Source organism: Rhyacophila brunnea, unplaced genomic scaffold (assembly GCF_057557595.1).
Source record: "Rhyacophila brunnea isolate RB1 unplaced genomic scaffold, BYU_Rbru_1.0 scaffold_20, whole genome shotgun sequence".
NCBI classification, from domain to species: domain Eukaryota; kingdom Metazoa; phylum Arthropoda; class Insecta; order Trichoptera; family Rhyacophilidae; genus Rhyacophila; species Rhyacophila brunnea.
In genome coordinates this window covers 3,194,190-3,208,869 of record NW_028232860.1, presented here as the reverse complement: position 1 = coordinate 3,208,869, position 14,680 = coordinate 3,194,190, and the positions used below count along the sequence as shown (strand labels likewise).

The 14,680-nt window shown below is 37.5% G+C and overlaps 1 protein-coding gene across 1 annotated transcript in view; it reads left to right on the top strand.

Moving 5' to 3' along the window:
• The window catches only part of Ppn (proteoglycan-like sulfated glycoprotein papilin), a 326,333-nt gene that overhangs the window by 269,682 nt on the left and 41,971 nt on the right, over positions 1–14,680 (top strand). The window contains exons 23-32 of the mRNA XM_085948667.1: positions 2,347–2,799; positions 3,187–3,318; positions 4,519–4,662; positions 5,307–5,514; positions 7,087–7,157; positions 8,288–8,437; positions 10,005–10,178; positions 10,402–10,519; positions 13,358–13,644; positions 14,474–14,650. Of these exons, the coding sequence (XP_085804793.1) occupies positions 2,347–2,799; positions 3,187–3,318; positions 4,519–4,662; positions 5,307–5,514; positions 7,087–7,157; positions 8,288–8,437; positions 10,005–10,178; positions 10,402–10,519; positions 13,358–13,644; positions 14,474–14,650 (1,914 nt within the window). The remainder of the gene's footprint in view (positions 1–2,346; positions 2,800–3,186; positions 3,319–4,518; positions 4,663–5,306; positions 5,515–7,086; positions 7,158–8,287; positions 8,438–10,004; positions 10,179–10,401; positions 10,520–13,357; positions 13,645–14,473; positions 14,651–14,680) is intronic.

Genomic DNA, 14,680 nt, shown 5'->3' with positions numbered 1-14,680 from the left:
CAGACCGTATGCACTTGGATTATTTTAATCCTCAGATCTTCAATATATTATTCACATCCTATTCTGTTATAACATAATAATATTCTAAATTAGGTGGACCTCCATTCCTAATTTAAGAATCTTTATAAATATATTATGTTTCATATTTTATATTGCCATTGTCAGGATAAACTCCCGGAAAACGGTAACATAATGTCAGATCAGTTTTTATAGTATTGATTAATCATTGTCTAACATCGTCACTGTTTTGGCAGAAGTCACTAATTCGAAAAAATTACATATTGAGTTCGTTATACCAAAATGTTCCTTATTTCAAACCGTCTTACAGTCTGGAAACCTTCTTAATAAATAAACAGTCTTTATTTTAAAGTCATCCTTTTTACGATTACTTATTAAGGGGGGACATGCTCGTCGAAGGTCAAAATTCAGTTTTTATTGTATTTTCAAACCATGATCCTGGACACTCCTTAAACGTTGTAGATAATCTATTTATATAATTTTGAAGCCTTATTATCCTTTATAGTAATTTTAAACATTTGATGACTGCATAAAGTATTTTTGTTACATAAAATAGTATTCTTTTAAACCTCTCGCTCTAATGTTTTAGAATATAGTAATATTTCGGTACATAACTGTGCAGTGGTGTTAAGATTTTTTACATTTATTAATTTTTAAACGCATTTATAAAACTATTAGCATAATTTATTATGAGATAATTTTTGTAAAATATTCACGATAAAAAATTACATTGATAATCTCTGTGATCCCAAATTTGACAAGAATTAGGCATTTTATTATTCAAAAAATCGGCAAGATTACCACATTTGAAGATGATTCTAAAGATATTTATTATAAGCTATGTCTTTGACCATTCAAGTGTGATAAACATCTTATGAATAATGATTGCTTTATAATAATTATTGACATAAGAATAAGGTAGTGTTTTTTTGAAATACGCCATTTCTTTTGTCATTCCCTAGTAGTTAAGCTACAACATACGGCCGTAGCCATAAATTGACAAACTGTAATTAAAGTAGGGAGTAAAATTATGTTAACGCGCGTGTTTGAACATGTACCTAACCGAATTGTTTTTTATTTTTTTTTAAACGGTACATGTTCAAACACGCGCGTTAATATCATTTTACTCCCTATTTCAATTATAGTTTGTCAATTTACGGTTACGGCCGTATGTTGTAGCTTAACCACTGGGGAATGACAAAAGAAATGGCGTATTTCAAAAAAACACTACCTTATTCTTAGGTCAATAATTATTATAAAGCAATTAATATTCATAATATGTTTATCACACTTGAATGGTCAAAGACATAGCTTATAATAAATATCTTTAGAATCATCTTCAAATGTGTTAATTTTGCCGATTTTTTGAATAATAAAATGCCTAATTCTTGTCAAATTTGGGATCACAGAGATTATCAATATAATTTTTTATCGTGAATATTTTACAAAAATTATCTCGTAATAAATTATACTTATAGTTTTATAAATGAGTTTAAAAATTAATAAATGTAAAAAATCCTAACACCACTGCACAGTTATGTACCGAAATATGACTATATTTTAAAACATTAGAGCGAGAGGTTTAAAAGAATACTATTTTATGTAACAAAAATACTTTATGCAGTCATTAAATGTTTAAAATTACTATAAAGGATAATAAGGCTTCAAAATTATATAAATAGATTATCTACAACGTTTAAGGAGTGTCCAGGATCATGGTTTGAAAATACAATAAAAACTGAATTTTGACCTTCGACGAGCATGTCCCCCCTTAAACTCACATGATAGACCATTTCAAACATTTTAAAAGCTTCAAAGTCAAATTACTCAAAACTGGTATTCTCCAGTTAGTGTGTTCTGCCAGAACAGAGACGGCATTGTCATTGCGAAACCTAAAACAATACCAATCACAGGAATAGGCGAGACTAGTATTCACCATACAGTTTCTCAAATCTTCAAAGTAAATGTGATACAAAAATAAGGGAAGAGCAGTATGCTGCATTGAATTTTGTATCTTCTAAAGTAAAAAGCCACTGAAGCATACTTTGACAGTATACTAGCGCATCAAATTAAAATTTCCCGGTGTTATTAAAATTTACAAATTAATATCCTCTAGTACTTCAGAGTGCTGAGGTGCACTCTTTGAAAACCTCTGGTTTAGGCTGTTTAGAAAACTATTTTTTTTCGTATTTCTCTTAATTAACAAATTTTAGTGTTTCATTGGACATCAACTAGATTTCGTAATATAAACGTTTAAAGACGAAACCTGGATACAATAATATATGATGAAATAGTATTAGTATTGATAATGATATTATTTTACTGCAGAATCATCAACCGACGTGACCGAATCGTCATCAACTGATGCAAGCAGCTCAACTGATGTCAGTAGCTCAACTGATGTTAGTAGCTCAACAGATATCAGTAGCTCAACGGATATGAGTAGCTCAACAGATGTCAGTAGCTCAACAGATGTCAGCAGCTCAACAGACGTCAGTAGCTCAACAGACGTCAGTAGCTCAACAGACGTCAGTAGCTCAACAGATGTCAGCAGCTCAACAGATGTCAGTAGCTCAACAGATGTTAGTAGCTCAACAGATGTTAGTAGTTCTACTGATGTAAGCAGCTCCACCGACTCAACTGAATCAACATCTGATTCATCAAGCAGTTCAACTGAATCGACCGAATCGACTTCTGAGGAAGGATCTACGATCGAGTCCTCTACAGACTTGAGCTCGTCTACAGAATTCAGCTCGACCGATTTCACTTCAACAGATGAAAGTAGGTTTAAGCTTTATATTGTATATCAAATTAAAAATCTTGGGTTTTTGGGATTATTCTGGACATAATGTGACAGCTGTTAGTCGGCTCGCATGATGTAATTGTTATTCACAAAACACATATTACCAAATGGAGCTCTGCACATTGGTGGAATGCGACATTTTAGTTTGAAAAAAACATTTGGTATCGCTTGCACGCGTTTCGAACTGCAAGTTGCACGCCGTCAGCCACTGTCAGTGTCGCAGTTGCGCTTTACTTTAATCCAAATGTCTTCATTATTTTCATTGGTTGTACTATGTCTATGCAATCTACTTTCTCGATGCAACTATAAAATATATACAGTAATTAAGAGGAAACTGAATTTATGGTGTGTGGCATTTTTTTAAGGCACAAGTGAAGGATCAACCGATAGCTCAAGCACCGATTCAAGCACAGATTCGAGCACGGATTCAACAGAAAGCACCTCCGAAATGTCAACGGACAGTGGTTATTCTACAACTGATGAGACCACTGAGACAAGTAAGATTATAATATTATCATTTTATTTGGTTTGAAAAAAAAAACCTATGAAGTGTAATTATTAACTCAATCAATGCTGCTGTCACACATGTCTGTGCCCAATAATTTAGCCTATATTCAAACCTTAAAGTCAGTCATTTTCAACTAATCAAGTTACAATCAATTTGATAAAGCAGTCTTTTATAGGCGTCCACAGAGGTGAAGAAATATTAGTTAAATTTGGGGGGCGAATATGCGCTGTTCGAATCCTGCCGATTCTCAAGTAGAGCACTGCAACGGGTCATATTTTACGATTATATCAGAATTTACACTTTTTTCTGTGAAACTTCTATTATAATTTATTGTGTTTGTGATTATACAACAGATGACATTGGCAAATTAAATTACTTTTGTAGAATATAAAATAATCAAGCTAATATACAATTGAAAATTATTTTATAGGCTTTAAATCGCCTAGTATGGAGTCTTGGCCAATGGTATGGATTCATATTATATTGATGTAGGAATGAGTATTGTTTTACTTAATGAATGTAACAAATAAATAAATTTCTGTCCGGACATCGTTGACGTTTGTTATGTAATACAATGTAACATAAGTTCCACCCTAAAAATGGCGTGAATTTCAACATAAAGTTGATACCAGATGAAGGTCTCCCACAAGAGACCACCTCAAAGGGCGGACTGAAACATCAACTTTCCCAAAACACCACAGCCTACGTCCACTCTTCACACCCCCACTGAAATTTCCGAATTTAAAATTCGTCTGCGCCCCCGCCAAAATTCAAAAAGATGCAAAACTACCAAAAATGGCCACACGAGATAGTGCCGCCACTAAACAATCCATCGGTAAAACAAGGAGGTACACAACCGATAGACCAACAACAGCGCCATGACGCCGCGTATCCCACAATTTTATGCGCGCGAAAAGCTCTCTCTTGCCTCGGACGTCGAACAGCCAGCATCTCTAGGAAGCAACACCGCGTCTAAAACCCGCCAAATCGCCATCACCTACGCCTAAACGACAATACCCTGCATAACGACGATATAATAAACTCCTGCCAATCGACGTGCATTTTTCTCAATTCCACTGATACGGTCTTCACCATTCTCCTCAACAGAGAAAGGCCGGTATCTACGTGCCTCATAATGGATTATGTCGACTGATTTAATATTAAAAAACTTTGTTCTGTTTTATTTCAGGCTCTTGGGGCTGGACGTCTGAGGCTGTCAGCCAAGAGACAACTCGTAAGTGCAAGAAACGTCCGAAGAAACCGGCATGCCTCAAATCTCAATTCGGTTGCTGCTTCGATAACAAGACCGCCGCCACGGGACCGTTCGAAAAAGGTATGAAATAATTTATTCAGTAATCGACTCGCCGAAGTCATATATCGATGGTCTAATATCAATACCCCGTCCCGTAACTGACCTATATGACGAAAATTACTTTTTGATGTACTAAAAACAACAAAAATACTGCTGATCGACTGCGATATTTTAACTAATCTGTAGTTATTTTAACAAAAATGATACAGATATGGGAATTTCGCAGTATTCGAGACACATTTCAAATGACCTCTACTATATTTATGACGGATCCATGTAAATTGTACGTAAAACTTTTCGCCGTGGCACAGTTTGCCGAGAGCTTTTTTATCGGAAAGAGATGACCGTATACTTTACGGTCTCCAATTTTATTAGATTCAATATGAACATTAATTCAATTTTGATAGCTGATTTTGGCAAAATTCATGAATTCAAGAATGAAAACCTAACCTAACCTAACAAATAATCTGGTATATCGGGTATTTTCAAAATTTGTTTGCTGCAAAGCTGCTGGCTTCCTGTAAAGTGTAAACCAACAAGAACTGAGTTTTATTTAGACATGAATTTTATGCCAGTACTATACGACCCAAAGAGGTTGGACGGTCTTTAATAAACGGCCATATATTTCCGATACGACATTTGACATACCAATGTTATTCTTTCAGGTTGTCCAACACCAGAAACCTGCAAGGAATCGAAGCACGGATGCTGCTCTGATGGAGTATCTCCGGCTCAAGGACCAAAGGAGAAAGGCTGTCCCACTGTTGCCTGCAACGACACCATTTACGGATGCTGCCAAGATAACAAGACTACTGCTCAAGGAAACAATGATGAAGGATGCCCACCACCGCCACCCACTTGTCTCAAGTCCAAGTAAACTCAGCATTATGCATTTATGAGGATCTATCTTTCAATACATTTTGCTTATACTAAATGAACTGAATACAAGCAACTGACAAACATATCATTATATCATAGAGTAGAGTTCAACACTGTCGAATCCCAAGTTGTTTTCTTTTAATCAATGTGTGTTTTGATCCAGTATACATGTCCCCAGTGGGTTGATAATGGGTTGGTGGCTCTCGTAGTCTAATGCGTAAGGCAGCAGCGAAGGGTGGAGGTAGGCTGTTAAGATCCGCCATAAATACTGCACATTACACTGTTCATACGTATTTGTTTTTATTGAACTAAGGCATAAAGCCCACCAAGAAAGCGCTCGGTGCGCTCACTACTGAGTAGGCCCCCTCCCACCCGCGCATTACCCTTCACCTATGTAATAAGGGGCTCAAGCATCACAAAATAATTATTATTATCAGCGGCTCTCATAACAAAGCAATAAAAATATTATTAAATTTCTCGGGGCTTGTAATTAAAATCGGACACGCAATAACTAAGCAGAGAGGTCGCTGTTCTTAAATAATGGCTTCTCGCCCGTCGCATCGACGACGCTTCGAGGAGCGTGATTTTGCTCGCCGTTTTCAATGAATGGACTATGTTGTATTTTCGTTAATTCGTATCGCCGAGAAGCCAAAAAACGATGACTCATGGGGCAGGCGGGCATAATGCGTCGTCAAATCCAGTGTGCGCTGGCGTATTTGATTACGTTGTATTTTCGTTGATTTACGCGCCACTTGTGAAATTTTGCGCGAGAGCCCCACTTGCTGCGTTAAGTGGGTTTTACGCCTTAGACTACAATTATTTACAGATGGTATTGGTTAGTTTTTAAAAATTAATCAAGCCGTGTCTAGACCAAATCACAATAATTTTGGTATATTTTGGGCGATACGACAAAATTGTTGGTTCATCTTTTTAAACTCATGAAGTCCTGCCTAAACCAAACTATAAGAGATAAAAATATTATTCTATCTAAAGTTATGTATGATTTAATTGCAGATTCTAGATATTTGAGATAGATGAGTATTTTTTGACTATTATCTCTTATGGTTTGGTTTTCGCAGTGTTTAATTGAATTTTAAAAACTAACTAACACCATCTGTAAATTGTAGTCTTATTTCAATGAAAACAAATACAGATGACTGACAAAGCTTAGTGTGCACCATTTATGGCAAATCTTAACAGCCTACCTCCACTCTTCGCCACTGACGTAAGGTATTGGTAATTCAACTGGGGCTTCCTAGTTCGATTCCTGGCGACGTTAGGTGAAAGACGTCATTGTGTAATGAACCTAGCTTGACAATAGAATTTATTGGTGTGCAGTACCGTCCGTGTTTATAACTGTCAGCTACACTAATTGATAATGTCTGTGGTGCAGACATTAACACAATCACTGCTAACCTTTTAATTACCTTTTATTTACCACATTTAAAAAACACGTTAATTATATCTAATGGCCAACGACTCCAAATGCGCCAGTCGCGGTGTTAGCACTAAATGAGTAATAATTATATACGTTGCTTGATGACACTTTCTTAATTTTATTTTCAGATACGGCTGCTGTGCTGATGGTGAGAAAGAAGCTACTGGACCCAAGAAGAAGGGATGTCCAGAGTCAGAAGGTAATTCCATAGTAAAAATCTTTTATCGACCACAGAAATTTAACTAAAAGAGATCATTATAATGGTACATAGCAATGTTTGACAACCTATAGGCACTAGGTGACATGCAGAAAGATTTTTGGTGGCACAGCCTAGGCCCTAGACCAGCGATTCTCAACCTGCGGCCCTTTAAGCTTTTATGTGCGGCCCAAAACACATTTATTATCAGGAATTTCGTATATCTTGAGATTCGTTTCGACTTTGACGCACAGATAGTGACACCCGAAGAGGATTGTCATTATGGTCCACATCAGATCTGGTATAAGAGTGTTGCTATTGCACATGATTAATTTAAAAAACACGCATAATTTTCTCTTTTACAAAAAATGTTTTGTAAAAAAGGGGGGGTTTCATGATTTTTTTCGTCACACCAGTAGTGATGCGGCCCGCGTTACTTTACAAATATATGTATTTGGCCCGAAGACAAAAAAGGTTGAGTATCATTGCCCCAGACTCTAAAAAAATGGCGATTACTGTCGAACAAGAACTTCTTGTCCACGTGTTAAAACTTTCAACTAACAATCCCCTCCACTAAAGCTAATCGCACTTCCGTTTTCAAATTTAATGAGGAATGCCCTCAAATTTATCATTTCATTTTACGCTCTCGTGGTAATTATGAAGCCTTTTATGTTAAACTATTATTAGTAAATTTTTGGTTTATTGGGAAGAAGAAAAGGAGTCACATCTAAAAAGAGAGCCGATTCATTATTAAAACATGCCTCTAGTACGCGTTGCCGCCATGGCAGGTACGTCACTGAGAAGTATTCTATATGCGACTACGGAGACTTCCTGTTATTGCTAATTTCTTGTTGTCGGACAGTTTTAAAAATTCTCATAACTTATTTAATATTTTTTTTATATACCTATTATATAATATTTCACACATTAAATTAATAATTTATATAAAAACAACCTGCCATATTTCGATCCACCAATGTACAGAATATAAATTTTTCTATGGCTACAAATTCAATCACACTAAAATGTTGAGAAATCACCATAAAGTATGGTCATAGACAAAGTTATAATTGTGAACTCTGATAAGTTCTAAGTTTTAGTATTATAATGTTTTTGTTTTGCTGGTTATTCAGTCAAGACAACGGTCGCACCACCTGTCCACTGCAAGAAGAGCAAGCACGGATGCTGTGAGGATGGAGAGACTCCGGCCACTGGACCCAAAAAGGCTGGTTGCGGATGCTCCACCACCAAACATGGATGCTGCCCCGATAATGAAACACCTGGTAAGCTCAATGATTTTATTATATTAGGTGTACATAATTCAAAGGGTCTAGGACGATTTGGCGCCGGGAAAATTGGACGCCACGCAATTCGAAAATAAATGGACGTTAGGTACTTATAGGTACTTTAAAAAAATATATGTAATATTATTATTTATATTTGAATTATTATATTATGATTTAATAGTCGGTGAGAATTTAAATATGCACACGGAAATAATGATTTAATCGTGCATATGTTTAAGTTCCAACGAAAAAAGAGTTTTTTTATTTTTATATAAAGCCTTAGGCATAGTGATTCTCAATCTGCAATAAAAAACATTATGTCAAGAGTAAAATGAATTAAAACTACTAGGTAGTAGATAGAAACTGATTAAAATTTCTCATCTACATTCTATATACGTGTCTACGATAGTACGGCGTCCAATTGTCCGGGCGTCCAGTTGTCCCATTCCCTAATTGAAATACTTCAGAAACATAAAAAATATTTGGGGTAAATATTGATGTACGGCGAGACTTGAATTTCAATCAATGTGCTTTATCAATTTAGTCACCTACACCATACCTAATTATGACAAAATTAACCTATACCTATTCAAGGTGTTATTATTAGTAACCATTTTTAGCAATTTTGAATCAAGGTATCAATAGTAACCCTTATAGAGAGCCCATTTTATTTCATTCTGAATAATTATTATAAGCAAGTATTATAAGGAAGTATTATAAGCTCTTTATACATACACAGATTTACTGCCGGCAATGCGCATTGTCACAACAATAAAAATAAACACTTATTGAGGTGCAAGTTGCAACACAGCATGTATAGATCAAATAATTAGTGACCATATAACTTTTCTTGGGATATTAGCAGTATGCACAACAATAACAAAGACCAACGATATTCTGAGCAAAACATTTTGACGTTTTTACTGACGTTCAATTTATATTTGTCGATATATTTTTTATTCCAAATCATCAATCATTTTGTCAACTATTCGGCATCGATTATGAAGTTCCCTCAATATTTTCACAACTTTTCAAATAGCACAGAGTAATAACTAACGCATCTTGCTTATACTTTAAAAATAAGATGTGCGTTATTACTATAATGTGCACACTATTGCCAGCAGTAAATTCATACACGCAAAAAATTGTCGTGGATATCTATGTTTTGTGTGCTGCATGGTCTAGTTTGTATATTTTTCTTCCAGGGTCGCCACTATCATTCGCGCGCACAATATGTTGTGTGAGTTGCAACTATAGCGTGAAAATGCAGAAGTCACTAAACTTTTTTGATCCTCGCATCTGTAAATGGGCTATAATCACAACTAATATGAATCCATTCTATCATATATTTTAATGAAAATGCATTTTTGTATCTGAATATGTAGTGCGTTTTACCATTATGTGCCAAATAATATATTATCAGTGATTTTGTTGCCGGACAATAAACTGGACCATTTTTGAAAACCCATGATGTACTAAGCATGCTTGGTTATAATTAATATCTACCAATGTTATTTTGATATTTTTTTGCATAAAATAATCAAATAATGTGATTTACGTTTAGCGAGTGGTCCTGAAAAAGAGAACTGCAAGATCGCGTGCAAGCAATCGATATTCGGCTGCTGTCCAGACCAAGAGACGCCCTCCCACGGACCCATGGGAGAAGGGTGCTGCATGTCAGGACCCTTCGGGTGCTGCCCTGATAACGTCAACTCTGCGCGAGGCCCGAATAACGAAGGTAACAAATATATATACATAATATACAACAGAAACATATTTATAAAAAAAAAATTGGATTAACTGGGACTTGAACCAACATCCATCGTAATTTAAGTGAGAGTTTTTTCATGTCGATATTCATATCTGGTGTTATTTTTCATTCTGTAAAATATATTGTATTCCAATATAATACTATATTCATAATATAGAGTGTTTATTTCATGGCTTATTGTTTTCTGTAGGCTGCGGCTGTGAATTTTCTCCTTATGGATGCTGCCCTGACAACAAAACGTCTGCCAAAGGCGGCGAAAATGAAGGATGTCCATGCGAGTACACTACACACGGATGCTGTCCCAATAGGTAAATAATCTTAATAACAAAATTGCAACATAGTATTCTGTTCTTGCCTTAATCTAGATGGTTGACCAGGACGGAATGGCCAATCAATGATTGATACGTTTCAGAAAACAAATTTTTTTAAATATAGCAAACAGGAAATAAAATTATTATGTTTGTTGCCGAGTGAAACACATAGAACATTACAGAGTGGAGGTTATAATATTAACAAGACGTTTTATACGAGGTATGGTTATTAGTCATTCACCCGACACAACCATTTAATAGAGATACACAAGATTTCGAAAACCCACGGCTTCGAAGACGGCTTCTCTACCAACCAGGTTACCGTTAAATAATTATAGGGTGTAATAATAATTATAGCATGTATTTTAAATAATAAGTAATTATTGATACCGGATGAAGGTCTCCCACAGGAGACCATCTCAAAGGACGGATCGAACTATCAATTTTCCCATAACACGACAGCCTACGTCCACTCTTCGCGGTTCTCGCAACCCTCGGCCGAGCAGAGCCCGCCGCTCCTCAAATCCGACTTTCGAATTTGTCCACGCTCCCGCCAAAACACAGACGCGGTCTGTCAAAAACGGCCGTTTGTGCCGCCATTAGTCAATCCGTCGGTAAAACAGAGAGCGCGATGATGCCGGCAATCTGACAGTTGGACGCGCGCAAAAATCCCTCTCTCGCATCGGACGCCGGACAGCCAGCATCGCTTCTGCTCGCCTTGGACGTGAAGCCAAGCCAGCATCTCCAATTCTCCAGCCAAAAAGACTGCGTCGGCGCCAAGCAAGCATCAAGCATCCCAAGCCACAAGATCTCAAGCTAACAGTCAGCAAAAACCGCCTCTACCCACCACCGCCAACGACAATACCCTGCGACAATATAATAAACTCCTGCCAGCAACCACAATGTGCGTTTCTCTCATTCCACCCCGCTTCTGGCCTGCTAGTGATACGGCCCTCACCATTCTCCTCGACGGAGAAAGGCCGGTATCATTATGTAGTAATATTATGGGGCGCTGTGATAAATTGTTTATACGCTAAGGGCGGTGTGGAATGGAAAAGTTTCAAAACCACAGTATTACACTATTTAATCCAGTAGTTTCCAAACATGGGGGCATAGTAACATGAGGTTTGGAAACCATTGATTTAATCAATGTCATGCAAAGATACTTGTTTTAAATTCTTCTGTTTATTCCTGTTTTAGACTGTCATGTCTATTTTATTCAGCAGTTGAGTACCAGCTATCTTTCTATCTATTGGGAGAACTACTGGGAGAATGATAAGGAACGTGTTTACTGTGCAATATGATGTGTGGTATTCTAGTTTACCTATCCTTTACTCATATGCATTCCAGAATATTTTCTTCGTTGCATTCCCCATCACGTCTTCACAAATTTGAATGGCCTAATGATGGCGCTTTTAGCAGTGGACTGTAATTTGAGGATGTTGGTTGGCGGATTACAGATCAAGGGGGGGTGTAACCAGAATGCCAGACACTGACCTTTTTATGTTGAGGGTTGCGCACTGGTAAACGGACGGTTCGGAATGTCACTCTCACAGTCTCACTTGGTGCAAAACTAAAGTCATGGTACAAAGCCGACAAAATTAGAGTAGGCTTGGCCAAAGTTTCAGTTTTGGAAACCATCAATTTGAGGTTGTCAATCGGTTCACATACCTGGGTTCCAATTTACAAAAGAGAACGAGGAACTGGAAGAAATAAAAGCCCGAATAATAGCTGCAAATAAATCCTACTTCTCATTGCTGCCCATATTCAAATCCAGAAATGTCCACAGAAAAACTAAGACCCGGCTCTATAAAACCGTCATACGCACAGTCGTTGCATACCGTCATGGACGCTAAATATGAAAGCAGCTGAAATGGTGGACTGCTTTGAGAGAAAGATCCTGAGGCAGATATACGGACCCATGAATGATGGTGGGGAGTGGAGAATTAGGTACAACACAGAACTATACCGCTTATACCAAGATTCAAAACTCTCCACCTTCATAAAACTCCAGAGGCTAAACTGGGCAGGCCATGTCCAGCGCATACCTGAGTCACGGATACCGAAGAAGACCCACGAAGGAAACCCAGGGGGGAAAAGGCCAGTGGGAAAGCCACACACACGATGGGGTGATAACATTACAAAAGATGCCAACCAGCTGCTAAAAATCAGGAACTGGAAAAGACATGCGAAAGACCGTTCCGGCTGGAGGACGGCGGTGGAGGAGGCATGGGCTCGACTTGAGCTGTAGCACCATCAAAGAAGAAGAAGAAGGTTGGCGGATTACAGATCTAGGGGGGGGGTGTAACCAGAATCCCAGACACTGACCTTTTTATGTTGAGGGTTGCGCACTGGTAAACGGACGGTTCGGAATGTCACTCTCACAGTTTCACTTGGTGTTGGGAATGATGATGACAAGTCCAGGATGGATGATAGACGTGACGTTCGCTCAAACCGTATTAGATTTAGCGCAACAAAGGTCGAACGTATGCGTTTTAAGTCATCGGTAGTTAGCGACAGCTAAGCTATAACAAGCCCGCACACGACCGCCTTACTTGATGTCACTCGAGCTAACTCTTGGATCAGTGTGTATAATTGAATTAATCAATGTTTAGCGGTAACAGGCCTACACGCACCCGTTGTCTTGAGCTATCTGAATGTTATTCACAATCACGGTCGTCTCATGACTCGTAATAATTGCTGGTTGCCTGGTCTTGTGACAATAATAAATAAGGATGTGAGATAGGTGGGGAAATAAAGAATGACGGCCACCATATTTGGCCCAACCAAGTTTATTTAAAGTAACTACATTAAACAATATCTTCATATTTCCAGGCATACACCGGCCGAAGGACCTGACTTCCAAGGTTGCCACTGCCACACTTACCAGTTTGGCTGTTGTCCTGATGGCAAACGAGTTGCGAGAGGACCTCGCCAGCAAGGCTGCGGTTGCGCAGACTCTGAATTTGGTTGCTGTCCAGACAAAGAGACGGCCGCCACTGGTCCTCAATCTGAAGGATGCGACTGCGGTGCTAGCAAGTTTGGATGCTGTCCTGATGGACTTGCAGAGGCTACTGGAGACGACTTTGAAGGGTGTAAAGATAAGCCAGCTAATCTGCATGGTAAGTCTAATTGAATAAATATTTGTGGTCTACTCTGGTGGGAATAGTGGTCAGGAGCACATTAAATAAACAAAAAACCAAAAATGGAGTGACGACCACAATTTAGGCATATAAATATTGTTCGTTAAAGGTTCGAATCCTGTGTCTGGCAAGTACACAATATGAAGCGCCTTGTTTCAAATCCCCCTAAAACGGTTTTTGAAAATGTTTAAGTTAGAAATCTATTTAGATGGATATTTTTGTTACCTATATGATGGTCAAAGATTGAACTTAAACGAAAAACGCCTGAGACAGTCAATGCGTATGATCAAAAATTAGGGTATATTTCAAAACCCGCTAAAATGGTTGGGTGTGCTTTTCAAATACTCCTAAAATGGATAAGCCAAAATACTCTTTAGAATGTACGAATTAAATAATAAATACATAAAGTTCACAGATTTAATAAATATGAGTTTTTCTCATTTTTCTCAAAACTACCTAAAATCGTTTTAGGGGGTTTTGAAACTAGGCATTTCATATATTGTTTTTCAATTTGTGTATGAGTCAGAGTATGGACCTAATAGGTTGCGCAAGTGGCTGACATCCATTTCTCGTGAAAACAAAAATTATGTTAATACAAACCTCTATTCTGTGGAGGTCCATATTATGATCTTATGATCGGACATAGTCGAGTCGGAAAAAAAAATATTATTAATAAACGAATAATTCACAAGATTTTAGAATGTAAAACTCTTTTATTGAACACACATAATCTGAAAACATTTATAGAGAGAGAAATATATAAAATCTTTTCGAATTTAAAAAAATGTTTTACAAATAAATTTTCAAGGTGATTGCAAACTGGACAGAGAGCGTGGAACTTGCAGGAACTATACTGCCAAATGGTTCTTCGACATGGAATACGGCGGTTGCTCTCGCTTCTGGTACGGAGGCTGCGGTGGTAACAACAACAGGTTCAGGAGCCAAGATGAGTGTAAGGATGTTTGCGTTGAGCCGCAAGGAAAGAGTGAGTAAATTTATTATTTGAATTGACATT